Here is a 25,764-nt window from a genome sequence, read left to right on the forward strand (position 1 = left end):
TATCTGCAGCTATAAACATAAGCTGCCCAAGATAGTATCCTTCCCCATATTCTGTTTTGGAGCTGGAGTTTTCACTCAGCAGTGAATAGAGGCAGGCTTTAAACAGGCCAGGCATTGTGAGGGCCCTGGGAAAGGAGACTGACCATGTTGCTGGGTGACCTTGGGCAAGTCTCGCCCTCCTCAGAGCCTGGATTTTCTCAGTCCACTGAAGGGCAGGAAGGGCTGTGGTAGGACTGCATCAGCACTTCCCAAACTCAGAACTGCCACGTGGAGCTGTGTGAGCTGTCACTGCACAGCCCCAGGGGCAGGAGCATTCTTGTCATAGCCTCTGTGGGTGGGGCTCCTGCCCAGAAGTGTGGTGTGTGAACCTGGGGCCCACAAGAGGATTTCAGGTGATACGCAGATGCATTTATTTTTACCATTACCTTCTATTTGTAGTAAATGAGACCGATTCTCACTGGGAGGGTTTGTTAAACCACAGATCACTGAACCCACTCCTCAGAGGTTCTGATTCAGGAGGTCTGGGGTGGCGCCTGAGAATCTGCATTTCTAACAAGTTCTCAGGTGATGGTGGTGCTGATGCTGCTGGCTCAGGGACCACACTTTGAGAACCACTAATCACAAATTTCCTTTTATTCATTTATTTATTTAAGGTAGGGTTTTGCTCTGTCACCCAGGCTGGAGTATAATGGTGCAATCATGGCTTACTGCAGCCTCAACCTCCCAGGCTCAAGCAATCCTCCTGCCTCACTTCTCAAGTAGCTGAAACCATAGGCGCATGCCACCATGCCGGATATTTGTATTTTTAGTAGAGGCGGAGTTTCACCATGTGCTCAGACTGGTCTTGAATTCCTGGACTCAAGCAATTCGCCTGCCTTGGCCTCCCAAAGCAAAAGTTTCCTTTTTAAATAAATTTATTTAGGTTTTAAAAATGAGTTGACTTAAAGCACAGGAATGGACCTTCAACACCAAACACTGGGGAAATGCAAATTAAAACCACAGTAAGATATCACTACATATCTATTAAAACAGCTCAAATCAAACATAGTGATAATATCAAATATTGGCGAGGATGCAGACAAAACTCACTCTCTCATACATCGCTGGTGGGAATATAAAATGGTGCAGACACTCTAAGAAGTAGTTTGGCAGCTTCTTTGATTAAACATCCACCTCAATATATGACCCAGCAATTGCTTCTGGGCATTTGTACCAGAAAATAAAACTAATGTCTGCACAAAACCTCACACATGATTGTTCATGGCAGATTTATTTGTAATAGCCCCAAACTGAAAACAACCAAGTACCCCCCAATAGGTGAATGGTTAAGCAAACTGATACATCCATTCTATGAAATACTATGATAGCGTACATATGTAAACTCAGCACTTTGGGAGGCCGAGGCAGGCAGATCGCCTGAGGTCAGGAGTTCAATACCAGCCTGGCCAACGTGGTATAACCCCATCTCTACTAAAAATACAAAAAAAAAAAAAAAAAAAAAAAAAAGCTGGACATGGTGGCAGGCACCTGTAATCCCAGCTGCTCAGGAGGCTGGGGCAGGAGAATTGCTTGAACTCAGGAGGCAGAGGCTGCAGTGAGCCGAGATTGCGCCATTGTACTGGGCAACAAGAGCAAAACTTCATCTCAAAACAAACAAACAAACAAACAAAGCCAGGTATGGTGGTGAGTGCCTATAATCTCAGCTACTCAGGAGGCTGAGGCAGGAGAATCGCTTGAACCCAGGAGGCAGAGGTTGCAGTGAGCTGAGATCTTGCCACTGCATTCCAGCCTGGGTGACAGAGTGAGAATCCATCTCAAACAGAAAAAAACAATAAAAAGGAACATGCACAACTTGGATGGATCTTAAAAGGCATTTGCTGAGTAGAAAAAAAAAAAAAACACCTAGTCTCAAAAGGCCACATACTGTGTGATTCCATCTATATAATGTTCTGTTTTTCCTTGTTTGGTTTTTTTTTTTATTTTGTTTTTGAGATGAAGTCTCACTCTGTGGCCCAGACTGGAGGGCAGTGGCACGATCTCAGCTCACTGCAGCCTCCACCTCTTGGGTTCAAGTGATTCTCATGCCTCAGCCTCCCAAGTAACTGGGAGTACAGGCACGCACCATCATGCCTGGCTAATTTTTGTCCACCTGGTTCGGCCTCCCAAACCACTGGGATTATAGGTGTGAGCCACCATGCCAGGCCTTCATTCATTCATTCATTCATTGAGAGAGTCTCACCCTGTCTCTCAGACCGGACTGCAGTGGCAGGACACTGTAGCCTCCACCTCCCAGGTTCAAGTGATTCTTCTGCCTCAGCCTCCATGTCGCTGGAACTACAAGCTGGTGCCACCAAACCTGGCTAATTTTTGCATTTTATAATGTTCTTGACGTAAGAAGATTATGAAGACAGAAAGCAGATTAGTGGTTGCCAGGAGTAGGAATAGTGGAGGGGAAGAGCCAGGAATGAGTGCAGAGGAATAGCAGGAGGGGGATTTTCGTGGTGGTGGAACAGTTCTGTATCTTGATTGTAGCAGTGATTAAAGGAGTCTACATATGTGATAAAATGGCATAGACCTAGACACGTGACATTGTTAGATATTGTCCTACATTTATACAAAATAGAACCTTTGGAGGAAACTGAGTGAGTCCATGAAACCTCTCTGTACCATCTTCGAAATTTCCTCTGAATCTATATTTCCAAATAAAAGGTTAAAATTTTTAAAGTTGCTTTAGACAAAAATGTTAAATAAAAATAATATTGATTGTATGCTGGCCTGGCAAACCTTTGACACATTGAATGACTGACATCTCGAACCCATCCAATGCACAATTGCCCCTGGCCAGGCCCTGTCCTAGGCTAGGTCGCCTGCTGGAAGATAGGACTCTGGACTCTCTCCTGCTTGGCTTTGGGGTAGAGATGCCAGATAAAATATAGGACACCCACTTAAATTTAGATTTCTGATAAAAAGTAAACTATTTTAGTAAGTATGTACCATACATATTTAGGACATACTTAGACTAAAACTTATTTCTCTAAATTCTTATTTTACCATCTTTCACAGGTGTTGATATTTCTCTAAATTCTTTAATGTATGTATGTAGTTACTTTAAAGCTCCTCTTGCCTGATAATTCCAATGTGTGAGCCATTTATGGGTTCTTTCTTTCTTTCTTTCTTTCTTTTTTTTTTTTTTTTTTGATGGAGCTTGGCTCTTGTGGCCCAGGCTAGAGTGTAATGGCACCATCTCAGTGCTGGGATTACAGGTGTGAGCCACCATGCCTGGCTCTTTTTGTTTACTTGTTTCTTTGAGATAAGGTCTCACTCTGTTGTCCAGGCTGGATTGCAGCGGCATGATCTCAACTCACTGCAACCTCCACCTCCCAGGCTCAATCCATCCTTCCACCTCAGCCTTCCAAGTAGCTGGGACCACAGGCACTTGCTACCTGCAGTCCTGACTGGTTTCACAGAAGACAAGTTTTCCACAGACGGGATCAGGGGCAGTGGTTATGGTATGAAACTGTTCCACTTCAGATCATCAGGCGTTAGATTCTCATAAAGAGTGTGAAACCTAGATCCCTCACATGTGCAGTTCACATTAGGGTTGATGCTCCTATGAGAATCTAATGCCTGCTGATCTGACAGGGCGCAGAGCTCAGGCAGTAACACTCACTGCCCACCACTCGTGTCCTGCTGCGCAGCCTGGTTCCTAACAGGTACCTAACTGGTGCAGTCCACAGCCTGGGGGTTACGGACCCCTGCACACCCCCACACATGGCTCATTTTTGAATTTTTAGTAGAATGGGGTTTTGCCATTTTGCCCAGGCTGGTCTCGAAGTCTTGAGCTCAAGTGATCTATCTGCCTTGGCTTCCCAAAGTGCTGGGATTACAGGCATGAGCCGCCATGCACGGTGGGTCTGTTCGTATTGACCGGTTTTCTCTTAATTTTAGGATGCATTTTCTCACTTTTTCACACGTCTAGTGTTACTTGATCTGTTGGACATTGTGAACCTTCATTGTAAAGATGTGGATTATGTTATCCTACTTTAGTGTTGAGTTTTGTTTTGGCAGGGAATTAAATTACTGATGGGTTAACTGGATCATGTTTGTCAAGGCTCCATTTTAGGTTTTGTTAGGATGAGCTGTTTTTTAAGTTTGCCCTTATTCCTAGGGAATCTTCCTTAATCCCAAGGCATGGCCTTCTAGACTCTCCTGTGAGTGTCTGGGATATTCATCAAGACCTGAGATTCCAAGAGTGGAGACTCTGTCTGAGCTAGAATTCAGATGTATCTCCAGCAGTCTGTGACCACTGAAATTACTATTTAGCTTTCAGCTCCCCATTGGCTGTTCTGTGCTGGACCTTGCAGAGTCTCAATCCACACATTCATAGTTTCACATTTGGCCAAGGACCTGCAGCAACCTCTGTAAGATTTCTGGGGCTCCTTCTCTGCAACTCCGTCCTTTCTGAGACTCTGCCACACACATTTTAGCAGCCCTGAGTGGCAGTCTCTGTTTCCTCCACCAAACAACACTGATCCTCTCGGCTTGGCCTCTTCCTCTGGGTGCTGTCATTGAGGCTTTGGAAACTCCCCACCAGAAAAATGTAGCAGTCACTTCATGTGATTCCCGTCTCTCAGATTGTACCTGGAACTGCCTATTGCCCAATGTCTGAAGACAATTTCTTCATGTATTTCATCCAACTTTGCAGTTGTTTATGCTGGGAGACTATCATCAATACAGGTACTCCATCATGGCCACAATTCGAAGTATGATTAATATCATATTCATTCTATTCTCAAAGTAGAGAAGACAAAGACCAACAATCCTAAGAAAAATGGGAAAAAATATATGAAAGTTCAAAGAAAAAGAAATGCAAATGCTGCTGATACACAGGAAAAAATGTTTAACTTCACTGATAATAAGAAAGATACAATTTTAGGCCAGGTGCAGTGGCTCACAACTGTAATTCCAGCACTTTACGAGGCTGAAGTGGGAGGATCACTTGAGGCCACGAAGTGGAGGTGGCAGTGAGGTGAGATGGCGCCACTTGGGGTGACAGAGCGAGATCCTGTCTCAAACAAACAAAAACAAAGATACAGATATAAACAACATCCTGCAACCTCTACATGTGGCCATGATTGCTAACAGGGACCAGATTTGCCTCCCACCTTGAACAACTAGAAAAATGGAACAAAATATATAAAACAACAGTTTTTGGACATTGGAGATAGGTCGAGCAGAACTGTGATCCCTAAAAGAAGGTGAACCCTACAGTGTCCTCGGTTTACTGCCGGTAGCAATTCACAGGCTCCAACACAGAGAGGAGAATCCAAAGTCCAGTGACATGTACACCACTCTTGAGCTGTTTTCTATTACCGCCAGGTCCTTCAGTCCAGCCCTCCTGGGTTCTGCCTTGGGAATTGGTGTTGGTGACCAAAGGAATAGAGAGGAACATGCATAGAGCTCTGCATTTAGACTGACATATTCACACTGGGTTCCAGTTTCAGCTGACAGACGGTGAGCACATCGCGAGCCCACTCTGATCCTGTCTCCTAGCTGTGTGATCACCTATTTCCCATCAAGTGCGAAGCTGGAGAGAAAAGTGCCCACTCTGGCCTGTACACGTTAAGAGCTTAGTGAGCTTAAGCTCTCTTGCTTCCCCACTATCCTAACGCATTAGAGGAAAGACAGAGATGTGGGGAATGGCATCTGGGAGGCTCCAACTGTTTGCTTCACAATCCTACCAATGAAAAATCTGAATTAGGCTTCAGTTTCCCGTCTACAAAATGAGACAGGACAGAAGTGGGTAGGAAGAGGAGGAGCTGGGCTTTGTTGGTTTAAGCTGGGCCCATCTTATTCTGTAACGTGGACTTCAGGGTCCAGCCAAATCCCCAGCCGGGGCTTCGCGTGATCGGAATGTCTTTTGGCCAAGTCCAAGGTTGTCCAGGGTCGGGGTGTGGAAAAGCAGTTCCCACACGTAACCTGCAGGTGGCACGAGAGCCGCGCGGGAGCCGAGGGTTCCGCTCCAGCCTTCCTGGAGCCCCGGGCAGCGCGGGGTAGGGAGAGGCAGAGGTGGTGCACGCCGCTCAGCTGGGCAGCGGCACGGGGCTGTGGGCCAGTCCACACCGTTTAAAATGGACACATGGGTCTTCTGGCTAATTTCCTCTCTTTCGTAGGGTGATCATAAGCTTTATCATCCAAATTCAGACACTTAGGAGAGTGAAAGGCGCACTATAATAATTGCACCGGGACAGCAGACATAACCTTAGCTGTACCTTGTTGCTGGGTAACTTTGGCCTAGTCTCGCCCTCCTCAGAGCCTGGATGGTCTGAGAACGTATGGTCACCCTACTGTCTGTCACTTTTTCTTCCTTGTTTGTATTCTTTTACTTTTTTTTTTTTCTTTTTAAACACACAGCATTCTCTTTCTCCCAGCACCACTGTTTTTGAAAATGCCCTTGCATTCAGGATATTTTCTACCAGGAAACATCTGCTTTCACATCTTGAGTCTGAACAGTCTCTCTGAACCCACCCCAAAGGCTGGTTTTAGCTTCCGGTCAGAAGACTCTGTTCGTGGCTTGCCATCCCCATGACTCAAGAATTAAAGATGTCAGACGTGGAACAGTGACCCTTATCTCAACGTTAGTGCCTCTTTGCTAAACTTATTACAGCAAATTTGTATTTGTTTGTTTGTTTGTTTTTTGAGACAGAGTCTCACTCTGTGGCCCAGGCTGGAGTGCAATGAGGCAATCCGGTCGCTGCAACCTCCGCCTTCCAGTTCAAGTGATTCTCATGCCTCAGCCTCCCAGGTAGCTGGCACTGTAGGCACCCACCACCATGCCCAGCTGATTTTTGTATTTTTAGAAGAGATGGGGTTTCACCCCGTTGGCCAGGCTGGTCAGAAACTCCTGACCTCTGGTGATTTGCCTGCCTCAGCTTCCCTAAGTGCTGGGATTACAGGCATGAGCCACTGTGACTGGCTGTATTCCTATAATTTTGTTCTGAGTGCTCATGTCCTTTGTCTCTTTGAATTTACGTATATTGGTTTATTGAATTGCAAGTAGACAAGTCCCATTAAGCACGATTCTTGTATTTCCAAGATCATCTCATTACTCCATTCAACCCCAAATTAGCATGCCATTTATCCCCTTGTTTCTGAACCCTCTTCACTTAATAGTCTCATAAACATCCATCCATCACAAAAAGGACTTGAATTTTTCTCACTTTCATTTTTAGTTGATTCATTGCTATCCAAGTAATGATTTGTCTTGGGGAGTCATTAGTAGAGAATTGTGCTCTTAAATTTATTTTTATAGTTGGATTCTGCTAGTTAATATCTCTCTGTCATTCTCACATTGCAACACATGACTATGGGTTTCTATCTCAACCTAAAATCTAGGTTAGAAATTTGGTTTTATCTGAATAAGATATTAATAGATAATGTGAGAAAAAACTTAACTTGCTGAAACTTTTCTCAGCTAAGAATGACACTCATGGTCACAAACATGTATGTACGCAAGTGGAAAACTGGGCTGTAAATATATAAACTCTTAGAATAATTATGTTTAGAAATAAGATTTTTCTTTTTTCTTCTTTTTTAGTAAAGTGTATTTGCTATGGTTGGAATGATTGTGTCTCCTCCAAAATTCATGTTGGAACTTAAACCCCAATGTGATAGCATTAAGAGGTGGAGTCTTTAGGAGATGACTAAGTCATGAGGGAGGAGCCCCCTCATGAGTGGGATTAGTGACCTTATGAAAGGGCTTGAGGGAGCTACCTAGCTCAGTTTTCTTCTTTTGTTTTTCTGTCCTTTCCACCATGTTAGAACACAAAAAGTGCCATCTTGGTGGCACCCAAAACATGGCTAAATCTCACATGATTCCATGGACTCGTTTCACCTGTTATTGAACTTAATATAAATGGAATCATTCCTTATGTGTGCGTTTGTGGCTGGCTTCTTTTATTCAACATAATCCTGTGAGATTTAGCCATGTTTTGGGTACTGGTAGTTGTTTATTTTTCTGGTTGTGTAGTTTTCCATATTTCATTTATTACCTTTCTATTTTTGTCTCTAACTCAGTGTCTTGTGGGGTCTATTGGTCCTTTTTAGCTAGATTGATATTGAACATCTTCTTATCAATGGAGCTTAGGAAATTTTTAGAAGACAAAAGCCTAATAAATCCAAGCCCCCCAATCTTAAGCCAAGCTTCCCTCTCATGCCTGCTTAGTTGCTCTTCTTCATGTGGTATTTTTTCCCTCACAAAACTGATGGAAATTAAGAAACCCAAAAGCTCTTCATCATGTTATCAGCTTAGGGACTCTTGTTATCTGAATAACAGGGTAGATATTTATAATCTGAAATGTTAAAATAACTATAGCAAACACTTATATAGCAATAACTGCTGTTCAAACTGCTTTATATATTATTTTCCTCAAAACAACTCTGTGAAATAGACACAATTATTGTCATCCCCACATTTTAGATGGAAATATTGAGGCACAGCAAAACCGTGTAACCTTGCCGAAGTGGTAGAGCCAGGACTTGAACCTGTGTTTTCTGGTTTTAGAGCCTGCACCCTTCACCACCACACCATATTGTGTAGCATGATACTTCCTGTGGTTAAAGTGTTTTATTAGCTTGGGAGTATTTTCTGAATAATTTGAATCTTATAAATTTGCTTCAAAGAATACAAGTAAATTGAACTGAAAGATCTAATATAGAATGTGTGGCATTTGTGAATAAATTATAGGACTCTCTGGTTTTAAATAATAATTATTTGCTTATCTTGTGACTTTTGTTGGCAGGGCTGCAATGTGCTTGCTTCATTTTCCTTCTCTTCAATAGGAGGAGATGGGCTCAGAGACAGGCACAATTTATCATAAAATCTGATCACACTTTCCCTCACCATCTGGAAGCTGGAGATAGGTTTGTGAAATCTTGCTTGAGAAAAAGTTGAATGTCACTTGTAGTATAATGAGTTTAAGAAAGATGGTTTTACTAGCCAGTTCTGTTGCACAGAGTCCTGCAAGTTTTGGCAATTAACATATGTGATCGACAGTTTTCTCACAAAGATTGTCAGGGTTCTAGAGGAAATTATCTTACAGTTTTATTCTGCTGCTAAAGTGCTATATTTCTTTATCGATGAACTAACTAATTCTTGATCACTTGTTTTTCTTTAGACATTTCTCTGCCTCTTTATGTGGTGCTTTATGTCTTTTTATGTCCAGCCAGCCCCAGGTTTCTTCTTCTAATTGCAAGAAGAGCATTGAAATTTTCTCTCTCTCAAACTCCTGGGCTCAAGTGATCCTCCTTCATCTGCCTCCTGAGTAGCTGGCATTCCAGATGTGCACCACTGAACAGATACACATATACACAACCATACTTATAGACACACAACCATCCACATATATACACAAACACACAAAGATGTACACATATCCACACATACTCATTAGATATACGTTTACACACACAAACACACATGTGCACACACACACACATATACACACCTTGTTTCCATCTTCTTCTCAGGACTCGGGGCTCTCAGAGAGTGGAAAGAGTCTTGTACCATGAGTCCAGGATCAACTGTGCATCCTTGCCCAAGTGTCTTCCCTCTTGAGATCTTGTTTATGATAATAAACATCCTTACCCATCAATTAGGGTTATTTTGAAGATAAAACAGAAAGGATAATAGAGTGATGGCATGTTGTACAGTTTCAAATAAAAATTAACCTTGACCGAAAAGAGGTCTGGCCTTTGTCCTAGACTCCTGGGAGGTAGTCTTCAATGTGTAATGCCTGACAGGAGTATCTTTGCCTGGGGCTCTTGGGTCATAACGGATAGTCTAATAATGAGATTTAGTGTGGGGTCTAGCCAGGCCAGGAAAACCAACTAAGAGATTTAGAGTCCAGGCTTTAGGTCACCCCTGGAAGGACTGGAAACTGAAAACTGAGAAGATCCATCCACGTGGACAATCAAGCATGCCTCTGTGATGAAGTTCCAGTAAACACCTTGAACACTGAGGCTTGAGGGAGCCTCTCTGCCTGGGAATACTCCATGTGTATTGGCACATAGCAAAGCCAGGAGGGTAATGCACTGCTAGACTGAGAAGACTACAATAAATACCTAACTCTTCAATGCTCAGGCATTGAATATCCACAAGCATCAAGACCATCCAGGAAAACATGACCTCACCAAACAAACTAATTAAAGCACCAGGGACCAATCATAGAAAAACAGAGATATGTGACCTTCCAGACAGAGAATTCAAAATAGTGGTTTCAGGGAAACTCAAAGAAATTAAAGATAACACAGAGAAAGAATTTGGAATTCTATCAGATAAATTTAACAATGAGATTGAAATAATTAAAAAGAATCAAGCAGAAATTCTGGAGATGAAAAATGCAATTGACAATAAATAATGCATCAGAGTCTCTTAATAGTGGAATTGATGAAGCAGAAGAAAAAAATAGTGAGCTTGAAGACAAACTATTTGAAAATACACAGTTAGAGGAGACAAAAAATTTAAAAGAACAAAGTACTCCCACAAGATCTAGAAATAGTCTCAAAAGGGCAAAGCCAGGAGTTACTGGCCTTAAAGAAGAAGTAGAGAAGTAGAGGTAGAAAGTTTATTCAAAGGGATAATAGCAGAGAATAAATTTTCAAGTACAAGAAGGTTATAGGACACCAAGTAGATTTAACCCAAAGAAAACTACCTGAAGGCATTTAATATTCAAACTTCCAAAGGTCAAGGATAAAGAAAGGATCCTAAAGCAGCAAGAGAAAAGTAACAAATAACGTACAATGGCATCTGGCAGCAGACTTTCAGTGGAACCCTTACAGGCCAGGAGAGAGTGCCATGATATGTGTGATGGGCTGAAGGAAAAAAAGAAAAAAAAAACCTTTTACCCTAGAATAATATATCCAGCGAAAATATCCTTCAAACATGAAGGAGAAATAAAGACTTTCCCAGACAAACAAAAGCTGAGGGATTTCACCAACAGCAGACCTATCCTACAAGAAATGCTAAAGGGAAGTCTTCAATCAGAAACAAAAGGACATTCATGAGCAATAAGACATTATCTGAAGGTACAAAACTCACTGGTAATAGTAAGTACACAGAAAAACACAGAGTATTATAACACTGTAATTGTGGTGTGCAAACAACTCTTAAGTAGAAAGACTAAAAGATGAGGCTGGGCACGGTGGCTCATGCCTGTAATCCCAGCACTTTGGGAGGCCAAGGCGGGCAGATCACGAGTTCAGATGACTGAGACCATCTTGGCTAATACAGTGAAACCGCATCTCTACTAAAAATACAAAAAAAAAAAAAAAAAAAAAATTAGCTGGGCCTCATGGCATGTGTCTGTAGTCCCAGCTACCTGGCAGGCTGAGGCAGGAGAATCGCCTGAACCAGGAGGTGGAGGTTGCAGGGAGCCGAGATGGCACCACTGCACTCCAGCCTAAGTGACAGAGTGAGACTCTGTCTCAAAAAACAACAACAAAAACTAAAAGATGAACCAAACAAAAATAATAACTACAACAACTTTTCAAGACACAGTGCAATAAGATATAAGTAGAAACAACAAAAAGTTAAAAAGCAGAGAGACAGATTTAAAGTGTAGAGTTTTGGTGAGTTTTCTTTTTGCTTGTTTATTTGTTTGTTCCTTTATGCAAGCAGTGTAAAGTTATCAGTTTAAAACAATGGGTGATAAGATAGTATTGCAAGCCCTGTGTGAACCTCAAAAAAAAAAAAAAAAAAAAAACACTCAATGAATACACAAAAAACCAAAAGCAAGAGGTTAAATCATACCACTAGAGAAAATCATCTTCACAAAAAGGAAGACAGGAAGGAAGGAAAGAAGAAAGAGAAGACCACAACCACCAGAAAACAAATAGCAAAATGGCAAGATTAAGTCCTTACTGATCAATAATAACCTTGACTGTCAATGGACTAAACTTCCAATCAAAACTTATGGAAAGAACTGTTAGGAAAAGCAGTTCTCCCTGTCCCCACCCACATCATTTTTCATCAACTCTAGATGAGGTAAGGGCCCCCAGATGCCTTAGGTTTAGCATTCTTTGGGGTGAAGTCCCTTCCTGCTCGGAGTCTAAAAACAAGTAGTGACACTGTTTCTGCCTAATAGACCTTCAGTCTCCAGAGTGGAGAATCTGCCTTTGTGTGGGGTCTTAGTAAGAAAAGCTAGGAGCCAGATCGGATCCTCTCTTGCCCTGCTGCAGCCAGGGCGTGTGCATGTGACTTAGACTCAGCCAACCAAATGCTCTTTCCTTACACGTGGACATTTGAGTGAGAAAGGCGGGGAAACAGAGATGGCTGCAATACCACCAGAGGTCGTGGGGTGGGCAGGCTGAACCGTTTCTGTTAAGAGACTGTTGTTGTGGTTCTTGGGGCCTTCCTCTTTGTTTCTTGGTTCTTAACTGTTCTCAAGCCTGATCCATCAGCTTCCTTCTATTCTGTCAGTTCCCTGACAGTCTTTCAATAGGTCCCTTTTACTTAAGTTAGCCAGATTAGTTCTCCAGCTTTTAACCAAGAATGCTTCCTGGTGGAACCGAGCCTCTCTCACCCCTGTGGTTTGGCCAATAGAGAAAGGAATGTCTTGGGGGAGCAACCTTGAACTTGGCTTTGTTTCCAGGCTTGCCTCACTGTGGCAGGCTGGTCTTAGGGTACTGCCTCGGCTACCAGGGCCCTTCTCAGTAGGATCATTATGCCATATATTGGTCTTAAGTGTGACTTCCTCCCTGTCTCATGTAGGATAGTTGACACTGGCAAGGACCAGCTTCCCAGAATCAAACACACAGGAGACGGCTTCTCTAGGACTCTTCATGACAAGCTAGTGCCAGTTCTTGTGGTCAAGGTTTGACATGGGTTAGGAACAGAGAGGTAAATGACCCCTTGGGCTGCTGGAAAGTTCCAGCTGTGCATCCCCACCCTCCCCTGCATCTTTTCTCTTTTGTGTAAATTTCCATTCCTGGTAAAGATGGATATGTAGGGAAACCCATCTTTGTTAATAAAATGTCACCCCCAGAAAATCACTGGAGGGGTTGTGGCCTGGAGTTCTGTATCCAGGGGCTTAGTGCAGACTTCTCAGGCTGGCATGGAGGTGGTGCTGTTTGCATGTGGTCAGTCTGGACTGATAAAGATGCTTCCAGGGTACTGGATAAGATTCACTAGCTAAACGTCACTTTGCATCTCTGTATTTGGATTAAAGAGGTTAATTATCAGTGAAAAACAGGTGAATTTCACTTCTTTGGAGTGGTGCAGAGGATTTTCTAACACAACACTCAGATGCTATAAAAAGACAAGATTAACAAATTTGATTGCTTAAAAACTTCAAATTTCTATAGCAGAAAACAAACAGCAAACTGAGAAGTCTCAACAAAATAATAGTAATAAAATAAATAGACCTCGCTTACAAGGAGCAAGGTCAAAGATATGAAGAATTCAAGATGGCAGGCTAGATGCAGTGGCTCATGCCTGTAATCTCATTTCTTTGGGAGGCCGAGGTGGGTGGATCACCTGAGATCAGGAGTTTGAGACCAGCCTGGCCAACATGGTGAAACCCCCTCTCTACTAAAAATATAAAAAATCAGCTGGGCATGGTGGCAGACGCCTGTAATCCCAGCTATTCAGGAGCCTGAGGCAGAAGAATTGCTTGAACCCGGGAGGCAGAGGCTGCAGTGAGCCAAGATCGCGCCACTATACTCCAGCCTGGGCAACAAGAGCAAAAAAACTCCATCTCAAAAAAAGAATAGAAGATGGCAACAGCAGAGCATTGTATACCTGCCCCACTTCTCCCCACCCTCCATTGCTTTTTTCTAGGCAACCACCTTCAAACTTAACACTTTTAGCTTTTTTTTGTATTTACTCTTCTATTTCCAAAAAGCATTGCTACACTCTCGTTTATTGATTTTCCAGTTTCGATATTATCTGGAAGGTTGGGATTTAGCACCCTTACATCACTTCCTGTACATACATTTGTCCCCTCACCTTTCATCCCAATTTAGTGTTAACATATTTGGATTAAACCCATATTCTGTGTTTTCATTATTATGGCTATAAATCTTGATGGCTGAACTAAGTGTTGTAATAAGATGGCATTTTTTTTTTTTTAGTGTCTCACTCTGTTGCCCCAGTTAGAGTACAGTGGTGCAGTCTCGGCTCACTGCAGCCTCTGCCTCCCAGGTTCAAGTGATTCTCATGCCTCAGCCTCCCAAGTAGCTGGGATTACAGGCACCTGCCACCCCACCCAGCTAATGTTTGTATTTTTAGTAGAGACAGGGTTCTCATGTTGGCCAGGCTGGTCTTGAACTCCTGACCTCAAGTGATTCAACACCTTAGCCTCTGAAAGTGCTGGGATTACAGGCGTGAGCCACCGCGCCCCATCTAGATGGCATTTCTTTTTAAGAACAAGTTTTTTATGTGCTTGGTTTTCATTGCTTCGCCAGGCCTTCCAGATCCTTTAATAGTTTTATAAGATGTCTCTTAATCCAGTTTTTTCAAAGGTAATCCCTACCAGATAATCCAGCAGTTCCCTTCTTTCCTGGACCTTGCTACCAACTTCCCTCTGTCCTCCAGTTTAGACTAGATGCTTTCTAGGCCTGCCCCAAAATATTCATGGAGGGTCTTCCTGTTTCTTGGATCCCATGGCACTTTTTTTGGGGGGGAGGTATCTTTTTTTTGTTTGTTTGGTGGAGCACATCCTCAAGTAGCTTTCTGAGAAAGAGTGCATGGAGGTAAACAGTTTGCCCGTCTCAAAGTGTCTTTATTCTTCCCTCACATCTGATTGATATTTTGATTTGATATCAACTTCTGGGTTGGAAGTGACTCTTCTTCAGAATGTTGGAGGCATTTTTCTGTTGTCTTCTAGTTTCCAACATTGCTCTGAAGAGGTCCTATCCCATTCTGATTTGAATGTGACCTTTTAAAAAATCTGGAAGCTTTTAGGATGCTCTCTCTCTCTTTGGTGATTTTAAATTTTACAATATATGCCTTGGTCTATTTTAATTTGAGGTAGCACTCATTGGACTGTTTTAATCCAGAAACTTGTGCCCTTCAGTTCTTGAACTGTTGTCATATTATTTATTTGATAACTTTCTTACATTTTCTCTTTCTGGAATCCTTCATATGCAGCTATTCTCTTGCTTTCTTATTTTTAAACATTTTCTACTTTTTCATCTCTATTTTCTTTTCTATTCTTTCTTTTTTTCTTTTTCTTTTTTTTTTTTTTTTTTTTTTTTTGAGGCAGGGTCTCACTTTGTTGCCCAGGCTGCAGTGCAGTGCCACAATCATGGCTCACTGCAGCCTCGACCTCCCAGCCACAAATGATCCTCCTGCCTCAGCATCCCAAGTAGCTGGGACTACAGGTGTGTCCCACCACACTCAGCTAATTTTTTAATTTTTCATAGAGATGGGGTTCTGCCATGTTGCTCAGGCTGTACTTGAACTCCTAGACTCCTCCCTCAGCCTCCCAATGCTCTGGGATTACAGGCATGAGCCAGCGTGCCCAGCCATCTCTTTCTATTTTCCAGGAGGTATCTAATTCATCTTTACTTTATAATCCTATTAAATTTTTTTTTTCATTGTACTTTTAATTTCTTGAACTTTTTCATTCACTAAATACATATTAAGTGTCTTGTATCTGAAATACTTGGGACCAGAAGTGTTTTAGATTTTGGATTTTTTTGGGGTGAGTGGTATTTGCATTATACTTAGCAGTTCAGAATCCCCAGTCTGAAAGTCCAAAATCTGAAGTGCTCCAAAGAGCATTTCCTCTGAGCATCATGTTAGTGCTCAAAAGTTTTGGATTTTGGAGCATTTGGATTTTGGGATTGGACATGCTCAACCTGTGCACCTTTTGATCCTATTCTTGTTTCATGGGTACAGTAGGTTCTCTTATCTCTGTGAGGTTATTACTTACATGGATTTGACTTTTTTCTTCTGTTCCCTGAAATGTTTTTCTTTCCTTTGGGTTATTTTTTTTAAAATATTTGTTTCATGTTAACAGTTTTCTTGGCCAGGTGGCTCATGCCTGTAATCCCAGCACTTTGGGAGGCCGAGGCAGGCCAGCCTGGCCAACATGGTGAAACTGTATTTCTACTAAAAAAATACAAAATATTAGCCAAGTGCGGTAACTGGTGTCTGTAATCGCAGCTGCTCAGAAAGCTGAGGCAGGAGAATCGCTTGAACCCAGGAGGCGGAGGCTGCAGTGAACCGAGATTGCACCATTGTACTCCAGCCTGGGCAACAGAAACTCTGTCTCAAAAAAAAGTTTTCTTAAAATGCATTGGCAGTATTTCATATATAGCAAGGAGATGCAGAGACACCAATTGGGCAATTTGTGGACTTGGGCAGGACTTTTCCAAGTCACTGCTGAAGGACTGGTTCAGATAGGGCTGTTTTGGGGAGATCCTCTAATGTCAGTATCTGAGGTCATTTTTCTGAGTGATTCAGTTTCCCCAGAGAAGAATCCTCTAGACTTTTCCTGGGAGAGTGTATGTCTGGCTGCAGCATTCCGGCATCCAAGTGAGGAAGGGGCTTCGCGTGTTTCTTACCCTTCGATGTGTAGACTTTCGCTTGTCCTCTTTTCTCTGTAGGTCCTTCTGCCTTGGGCCTTCATCTATGCCCAGTGTTGCTGGGCCAGAGCCTCTTGGTTCACCCTCTCCAGGGAGTGATCCCCGGCCCTGTGCTGGGTGGAGAGGTGGCTGTCGCTTGGCTACACAGGGTTTGGGAGGGGATCTAGGGTCTGATCAGTTCTTACAGACTTTCAGCCCACTGTCCTCAGCCCTCCTGGCCCTAAGGCCCTGAGGGGTCCCTGGAAACAGGCTTTTCCGGGCTTCTCCTTCTGGATGGTTCCTCCCTGCAGGCATTTGGCTCTCAGTTTTCATCACTCTACCAAGTCAGCTACTGCCCGGCCATCTGCTTCCCAGCTTCCAGAATCTTGACATCCTTCGTTATCCATCATCACCCCTTATGGATTTATGCCTTGTTTGTTTCCTCTACTGTCATCAGAGTGGAGTTTCGGAAGGGAGCAGCGATAAATCTGTCTGCTCAATGTGCCATGTTTTTCTAGAAGTCCACTCACTGTGGGGTTTAAGCAGGGATGTGACCAGGTCCATTAGGGATGTAAGAGCAAGGATGCTGGCCTCCAGTGGAGGAGGGATTACTGGGGTGGGGAGTGGGATTGGAAGCAGAGAAGAGTTTTGTTTGGTGGTTAAGGACCTAGACTGGCTCGGCATGATGGCTTACACCTGTAATCCCAGCACTTTGGGAGACTGAGGCAGGCGGATCCCTTGAGGTCAGGAGTTTGAGACCAGCCTGGCCAACATGGTAAAACCCCATCTCTACTAAAAATACAAAATTTAGCTGGACATGGTGGTGCATGCCTATAATCCCAGCTACTCGGGAGGCTGAGGCAGGATAACTGCTTGAACCTGGGAGGTGGAAGTTGCAGTGAACCAAGATCACGCCACTGCAGTTCAGCTTGGGCAACAGAGTAAGACTGTCTTGGGGAAAAAAAAGAACCTAGATTGTGGCCCAGGCTTCTACCTGTGTTGGCAGACAAGTTATATTATCCCTTAAGCCTCAAAAAATGGACATGATGATGGGACTGCCTTGTGCATGTGATATGAGGAATAAGTGAGAAAACACGTGCAGTGCTGAGCACCGCGCCTGCCACGCAGTAAGCATTTCACACACACTCACTACTATTCCTTCCACTGTTACCAAGTGATAGATGGGACGGACTTGAACCAGGCAAGTGGCCTGAAGGTGGAGAGGAGGGTGTGTCTCCTTCCCCAGAGAGAGGCAGAGAATGAGAGAATGGCTTCAGAAAATCAGAATAGTAGCTGCCGCCACAGCACCCCCAGGGCTTGTTCCCAGCTGCCCCCACCCAGGGTGCCGCCCAACACCCTGGCTCTAGGACAGACAGACAGACAGACAGACAAGTCTCTGTCCTCATTCAGCTGCTGGCATGCTTGAGGGACTTGGCTCGGGACCTGGGGTGAGGAGGGGAGGACAGGGTGAGAGTCAGAGCCAGCCGTGGCCTCCCAGAGCCTTGGCACTGGGGTGAGCCAGACAGAAGCAGAGCAATCCATGCCTCACCAGTGGAGGGGTGTTTGGGAGGAAGAAGAACCCCATCTTCCCAAGGTCCTTTCACACTTTCACCTTTGCATCCTGGGAGTCAGGCAGCAGGGCCCTCCCAAGGCCCAGGAGGTGGAAGGAAGAGGGTGTGCGGAGGTGGGGAGGGTGGCAGCAGCCTGTCTCCCAGCCTGCAGGCTTTGGTCTCCTTGCTGGGGGTGGGACAGGAGAGAGAGGATGGGCCCCACCCAAGCCAGTTAGGGGACAGAATGAGTGAGATTCACCGAAGTGCCAAATGGTCAGGCAGTGTTTCCAGGACTTGGGGGCACCTCAGAGGCACTCACAGACAACCCCCTCATCCTGGCTGGTCCTGAAGCCCCTTGGCTTCCTGCGCGTAGATGCTTATCCAGCCAGATAGACCCACAGGGCTGAATCCAGACTCGTTCTTGCTGTGTCCACAGACTCCGTGTCCATCAGGCCCTGTGTGTGGGGACCGTGGTAAAGGAGACAGACCTCCAGGTGCCTGTCCTGCAGGTTCTCACACCAGGGGGAGACGGACAGATGACAGTTGGGGATGATTGGCACCGAGGCACGCAGTCCTCGTGGGCTGTAGGACTGGGGAGAGGGGCACCAAGCCCTCCTGGGGTCAGGAACAGTGACTCGGAGAAGGAGCCTGCCCTCTAAAAGCTGACTTCCACCCTGAGGAAGAAGGGTGCTAAGTGGAGGGCAGGCTGGGCAGAGGCCGGGGCCACACGAGTGTAGGGTGGGGCAGAAGAACCCTCAGGAGGTGGCAGGGAGGGGGTGCTGGAGGGTAGCATCTGGAGCTTGTTCAAGAGGGTTGACCTGAAGAACTCTAAAATCCTTTCCAGGCTGACAGGTGCTTTAAGGGACCCTGGGGAGAGGTCACAGCATTTCATTGGTGTCAACTTGGACTTGGGTGGGAGAAGGGGAGGCCCTGGTCCCTGCTTTCCTCGAAGCCAGCATTTCTACAGGGAGAGAGACAGGCTCGGTCACATGTGGGATCTTTCACTTCACCCCATGGACCCCCCCATTCAGTGACTCCATGACCAGATCCCAGGAGTGGCCAGGGGAGCGGGCCCACAGGTCTCTCCTGTCAGTGGTGGGCAGCTCTTTGCAGTCTCGAGGTGAGAGTGAGGTTTCTGACCAGAGTCACCTACTGTCTGCTCTGACCTCTTGTGGGACTGCCCAGCCCCGCTATAATTAGCCTAAGGAGGGGCGTGGAGGGGAAGGGCTGACGGGTTTGGGGATCCGGGTGTGTCGGCAGTGCAGAGGAGCTGGCAGTGAGCCTGCCAGAGGAAGGAAGGGCTGGCTGCCGGCCGCCTGTGTGATTTTTCCCAAGAAGACACTGCTATTTATACCCCTGTAGCTTGGGATCAGCTTCTTGCAGATGAGGACGTGAAGGACCAAGGCCACACAGCAACTACAGCCAGGCAAAGAGTAGAACTTGGGTTTCTGACTCCCAAGACAGCACCTGGGCCTGATTCTGGCAGTGGATTCTGTGAGGGTCGCCTCATGCTCCCGACTTCTCCCACACACCCAGGGTGGGCTGAGAGGTTGTTGTGGCTTCAGCTGCCCAGCAGCAGGCCCACAGGAGCCACACGAGCAACGAGTCAGCACTGGGGCAGCCAGGAAACAGAAGGGCTGGGCTGTAGCCCAGGGACTGTTGGTGCCGGGATGAGGCACATGGGACCCCTCAGCCACGGGATCAGAGGACCCCCTGGCTGGGATGGGTGAGCCCCCAGTCTACCTCCTGGAGCCACGGAATGCTAGCGGGAAGGAGGGAGCCCAGGGCCAGCTGAGCCCACCACCCGCTGCTGACACTCTGCCCCGGGTGCAGGCCCAGGGAGGCTCAGGGAGCCCCAAGCCGCAGGAGCACTTGGGACACTCCTTTCTCCCCGCCAGGCCTTGGCTGCCATGGTTTTGAACTTGTATTTGGGGTGAAGTATTTGAGGCCAGGCTCGCGGCTGAATGGGAGGAGCCCTGCACTGGGGGCAGCTTAGTGAGTAGACACAGCCTGGTGCAGGCAGCCTGGGCCTGGCTTCAGATCCTGGCCATCACGTCCCTCTTGTGTGACCCAGGGCAAGTGACGTATGGGCCCTGAGTGTGTGAGGAGAGATGATGGTAGAGTCTGCCCGGGATGTTGTGAGGAGCAAATGAGAGGGTATGCCCCCAGTACCCGGGGCCAGCCTGGCATGTGGTCATCTTGGGCACTAGAACTGCATCCAGCAGCTGCTCATCTGCCAATGCCCGTGTTTGAGGGTCTGTTTCCAGCCAGCATGGGCAGTCTGGGTGATTCCAGGAGGATTCCAGGGTTCTCAGTAGAAGTCTAGTCACCTTGGCTTTCTTCTCTGCAGCTCTGGGCAGAGCCAGGGGCTTGTCACTGGCCAGGGGACTTAGGAGACCACACAGACCACCCACCCCACCCTGGGTCTCCCAGCTGCCAGGCCCACTCCTCTGAAATCTGGGTTTTGGGATTCCATGGTCTGATCTACCCTCCCAGCCTCTCTCCACACCTGCCTTCAGCAGTCTTGGCCCTGTTTCCAGACCCTTTCATGTTCTCCCAGCCTCTCCACATCTCGGAGTGTCTTTCTCTCCCTGCTGGACTCCAGGATCCATCACCTTTGCCCTTCTTCCCTGTGCAGCCCCCTGCCTGTCCCAGTCAGGACTGTATGCTCATCCTGGCCCTCTGGCCTGGCACCACCTGCCCTGAGGCCACCCAGACTATAGAACTAGAGGGTTTGTGCCTCCCCATGTCCCCCGCCTGGCTAGAGGCCCCAGGTCCCACGGGTCCTGCCTCCCTCCGTTGCTTCTGCCCAAGCCGTGGCTGCCTGGGTCATCCCCAGCCCTGCATGTCTGCGTGGCTCAATTCTCCCCAGCCACTGCTGCCCCCAGAAGGCCCCAAACCTTCCTCCAGGACAGCAGTGAGCCATAGGCAGTGTGGTCAGCATGCTGGTTAGGGCACTTCTGCTGCTAAGCCATAGTGGTGTCTGCCTAAGGTCCAGCAGGGGCAGCAGGCTGGTCACTGGTCCCAGAAACAATAGCAAGGCCAAGGGCTGTACAGAGTGAGGCAGGGTCAGAAGTGGGTGCCAGCCAGGCCTGGGCCGCCCTCCCCAGGGCCCCCACCTTTGTGCTCCCTGCCTCGTGGTGTTGTGTCTGGGCAGCCTTGTCTTTGGCACACCGCAGCAGCAAAAGTGTATGGTGGACACAGATGGCACCTGCTCATGTCTGCCATTTTCCCCACCACCGCTGCCAGGGAATGCTGGCTGGAGGAAGGACGGAGTAGATAGGGTATGACAGAGGCCGGAGGCCAGCCCTGTCGGTGGGTGGGGGAAATGGACAGGCACGGCTGCCCTGGGCTCTCTCCCAGGGGTGGCTGCTTTCCAGACCTCGCCCTTCCACAGACGACCCGAGGTCTCTGCCTGGGTGGGGCCATCGGAGGCTCTGTTGTGTCAACTGTGATGTGATGTTCTCTGGATCCTTGTTGGGCCTGGCTCCAGGGTCTGGGCTCAGGGACGGAGGCTGCAGGGTCAGAGAGCAGCGCCACATGAGGGCTTGGCGGTCCAGGAGGCCTTCTGAGGGAAGGGCCCTGGCAGCATGTGCAGAGGGCTAGGATTGGGGTTAGGATTGTTTAGCCAGCTGGAGTGCCCAGGAGGTGAGATGAGAGAGGCCGGGAGGGCCTGTGCTGCTGGCTGTGGTTGGAGGATCAGCTGAACCGAGCGGAGAGGCTGGAGTTTCCTATAGCTGTAGGGCTCTGTGTCCCCTCCCACCTCTCCTCCTCTCCCGGCCCCACCAAGACTTCTCCGGTGGGTCTCACAGGCTGCGCCCCCTCCATCCTCTAGCTGTGGGTGGGGCCCGTGCCTGGATGACCCTCCTGCCAAGGACATCATCGACTTCCCCTCGGTGCCGCCTGGCGTCCTCTATGATGTGAGCCACCAGTGCTGCCTCCAGTACGGGGCCTACTCTGCCTTCTGCAAGGACATGGATGTGAGTGGGGCTGGTGTGGGTATGGGGGTGTGGGGACCCAGCAGGAGGGCTCAGGGGACAGCTCTCACCAGCCCGTGGATGCCAGCCTGGGAGTAACCTCGCCTGGCCTGGGCTGCGTCCCCAAGTGATACTGTGAGACGTCAAGTGGCCTGTGGGAGAGGCCAGGGATGGGCGGCCACAGACCCAGCTCTGATTTCTGCGTCAACCATGGACCAACTGTGACACTTCGGGCAAGTCCCTTAGCCTCTCTGGAGCTGGCTCATAAGAGGGAAAAGGGTCCCCAGTGGGGAGGGTCTATTTATCCTGGAGAAGATCACCTGAAGTGATCTTCTAACGGGAGTGTTTCCAGAGGAGGGGCTGGGCCGGGAGAGGTGGGGACAGCTGGGGACGGCTCTGAGCAGCGCGGCCCCGGGCACCCCACACCACCACATGGTCCAGGGAGGAAGGTGGGAGCAGGCACACAAGAAGGGACCTCTGGGGGTCAGTGGGCCCCTGCCATGTGGAGGGGTGCCCAGGGGACCCTTGGGGACAGGGAGGGGGCAGGGTGGGTGGCGGCACTGGGAGGGGGTGAGGGTATGGCTCATGCCCTCCTCCTTGCAGAATGTCTGCCACACACTCTGGTGCTCTGTGGGGACCACCTGTCACTCCAAGCTGGATGCAGCCGTGGACGGCACCCGGTGTGGGGAGAATAAGGTAGGGGATGTCCCCAGTCCTGGCGGTGGGTGTTGGAGAGGCCAGACCTGCTGTGACCGGGCCCTGGGGTCAGCCCCGGCTCACAGTCTTGCTTGTGCTCCTAGCAGAGCCCCGCACTCTCTGCCCCGCAAGGCCCCATCTGCAAAGCGGAGGCACTGGGGCCAGGGCTTGATTCCATGATTCCCCAGGGTGTCTTCAGCTGAGTCAGCACGTGGGCTGTTTTACTCCCTGCTCAGCTCCTCCCTGTGGCCTGGGTCACAGATGATTGTGATGATTGTGAGGGGGTCTCTCTCACCTTCCATCCTTCCCCTCTGTGCCTTTCGCAGCCTTCCCACCCACCTTGTTCTCACTAGGGTGAGGATGACTGATAGGCTGGGGGGTGGGGTGGCTCTACCTCCATCTGTCACAGTAGTGGTGTCTCAATGGGGAGTGCGTACCCGTGGGCTTCCGGCCCGAGGCTGTGGATGGTGGCTGGTCCGGCTGGAGCGCCTGGTCCATCTGCTCGCAGAGCTGTGGTGTGGGCGTACAGAGCGCCGAGCGGCAGTGCACGCAGCCTACGTGAGTGTGGGGCCCAGGGTGCCCTGGGCAATGGGACAGAGGGACCCAAGCAGTCAGCCGATTGCAGGAGCTTGGCTCTGTCCCAGCCCCTGGCTCTGAGAAGTGTCTTCATAATGGTCAGTCCGAGTGTCCAGGGCACCTTGAGTCACTTTCAAGGAGTGTTCTGGGGGCTGACAGGGTCCCCACTGCTGACCCCTTTCCAGAGAGGGGGACACTGAGGCCCAGAGACTGGAGAGACTCATCAGAGGCCACATGGCAAAGCAGCTGGTTGGAAGGAAGCAGGAGAGGGCAGTGGCGAAGAGCATGGGCCCTGGACCTTAGCTGGCTCTGAGTTCGAATCCTCTGTTCACCCCTTCTCTGGGCCTCCGTTTCCCCGTCTATGTAATAGCAGTGCCCATCCAGTAAAGTTGTAGTCAGGGGCAAATGCAGTTTACGCAGGCCAGGCCCTCAGTTTTGCAGCTTGTCTGTAGTGGGCACTCAGCGGGAGGGGCTTGGTGGCCTCAGAGGCACAAGGGTCTGAGATGAGACTGGGGGCAGCTGGGAGGATGGGCCAGCACTGAAGGGGTGGCCTGAGGTGAGTGACTTCACCTCTCTGGGCCTCTGTTTCCCCGTCTAAACGGTGGGGTGTGAAGATCTGCTGAGACACAGAGGCCAGTCGTACTGTAGACCTGAGGCACTACCCGGCTAATCTTCACTTCCGGAGGCCACCTGGGGCAGGCATGGGGTTCACAGTCAGCCCCACCCAGGGCCCTGTGCTTACCCAAGATTGGCCTGTGGCCCTCCTGCCTCCTGGCCTCCAGGTCTGAGCTGGGTGGGGGCCAGCGACCCTGGCCTAGATGCAGAGGGTTTCAGGAGCTGTGCTCGGTCAGACCTCTCAGCTGGCTGGGGCCCTGGGCACTTCCTTTAGGCCCGGGCTGGGGTACTGCCACCAGGAGGGAGGCTGAGGACTCAAGGGCTCGTTAGGATGCTGGTGTCATGGGTCAGAGACTTGGAGCAGTCCCTCCAGCCAGTGCCAGTCATGCCTACAGCTTGTCCCAGCTTCTCAACAGCCCTCTGCAGAGGCAGCCCCAACCTCACTTTATACTGGAGGAAACTGAGGCCCAGAGGGTGGCTGAAGATTTGCCCACGGTCACACAGCAGGTTGGGGTCAGAGCTCAGGCTTCCTGCTGCCACCTCCCCACAGGTCCTTACAAACAGGGAGGGTGTGTCTGGGCCACAGGGTGGGCAGCCCAAGGGAGGAGAGCAGCGTGCACAAAGCTGGGCGGCAAGGATCACGGGGTGTGGGTGCAGGAGGAAGCCTCTCGCTCTGGGCTGTGGCCATGCAGTAGTATTCACCAGTCCCTCACTAGGGCGCACCCTGGTCCTCCCCACAGGCCCAAATACAAAGGCAAATACTGTGTGGGTGAGCGGAAGTGCTTCCGCCTCTGCAACCTACAGGCCTGCCCCGCTGGCCGCCCCTCCTTCCGCCACATCCAGTGCAGCCACTTTGACGCTATGCTCTACAAGGGCCAGCTGCACACATGGGTGCCCGTGGTCAATGACGGTGAGTGCTGCCTCCCGTGGAGACACTGAGGCTCAGAGGGCTGGGGGTGTGTGTGTCCAAGGTTACCCTGTGATGCAAGCAGGAGGCCCAGTCTCCACCCCAAGCCTGGGCCGCTCCCAATGTCCCCTGGGGCTGCTGCTCACCTATCACTAGCTCTCCAGTCTGCAGCCTTGCAGATAGCTACCAGCCCAACCAGAGCCTCCAGCATGTTGGTGCTACTTGGGAGCCTCTAGCCTGCTATGGATGTGTGTCACAGAGGGGTCTTCTTGGTGGCCTCCACACTCCTGCCCCAGCTGTTGCTGATGGCTCTTCTACTTGGGCCCCCAGTGAACCCCTGTGAGCTGCACTGCCGGCCCTCGAATGAGTACTTTGCCGAGAAGCTGCAGGACGCCGTGGTCGATGGCACCCCCTGCTACCAGGTCCGGGCCAGCAGGGACCTCTGCATCAACGGCATCTGCAAGGTGTGCCTGGTTAGAAGAGGCTCTCCCAGCACCGGCTGCCCCCAGCCCCACTGGCAGACCCCAGGCTCTCTCCTGGGTCCCTCCTGGTCCTCCTCAGGCCACCCTCCTCATGCTCTACCTTTGGGCTTCCCAGCCCCTACCCTGTATGACCTCTAAGGCAAAGCCCCTACTATGCCTCCTGGCACTGGGGACCCCTCCCAGTCAGGCCTCGCCCCCTGCATCTCCTTGGATGCCTGCACCAGCACCGCCCCAGCCAGGAAACCAAAGCCCAGGCAGTGGCTTGACCTCTTGCTGGCTGGCTGACCCCAGGCAGTGGTTTGCTCCCTGACAGAAGGGGTTAAATGAGGTGGCACAGGTGACATGAAGGGCTCTGAGCCCCGAAGAATAGTGCTCAGTATTTGGTAACAATT

General features: G+C 48.8%; 1 protein-coding gene across 1 annotated transcript in view; it reads left to right on the forward strand.

Annotated features, from left to right (window-relative positions):
• The window catches only part of LOC112627514 (A disintegrin and metalloproteinase with thrombospondin motifs 7-like), a 46,292-nt gene that overhangs the window by 17,809 nt on the left and 2,719 nt on the right, over positions 1–25,764 (forward strand). Inside the window, 5 exon segments of the mRNA XM_025389824.1 lie at positions 21,955–22,099; positions 22,700–22,792; positions 23,205–23,350; positions 24,724–24,893; positions 25,221–25,354. Of these exon segments, the coding sequence (XP_025245609.1) occupies positions 21,955–22,099; positions 22,700–22,792; positions 23,205–23,350; positions 24,724–24,893; positions 25,221–25,354 (688 nt within the window).

The sequence above is a fragment of the Theropithecus gelada genome, chromosome 7a (assembly GCF_003255815.1).
Source record: "Theropithecus gelada isolate Dixy chromosome 7a, Tgel_1.0, whole genome shotgun sequence".
In the NCBI taxonomy this organism is placed as follows: Eukaryota; Metazoa; Chordata; class Mammalia; order Primates; family Cercopithecidae; genus Theropithecus; species Theropithecus gelada.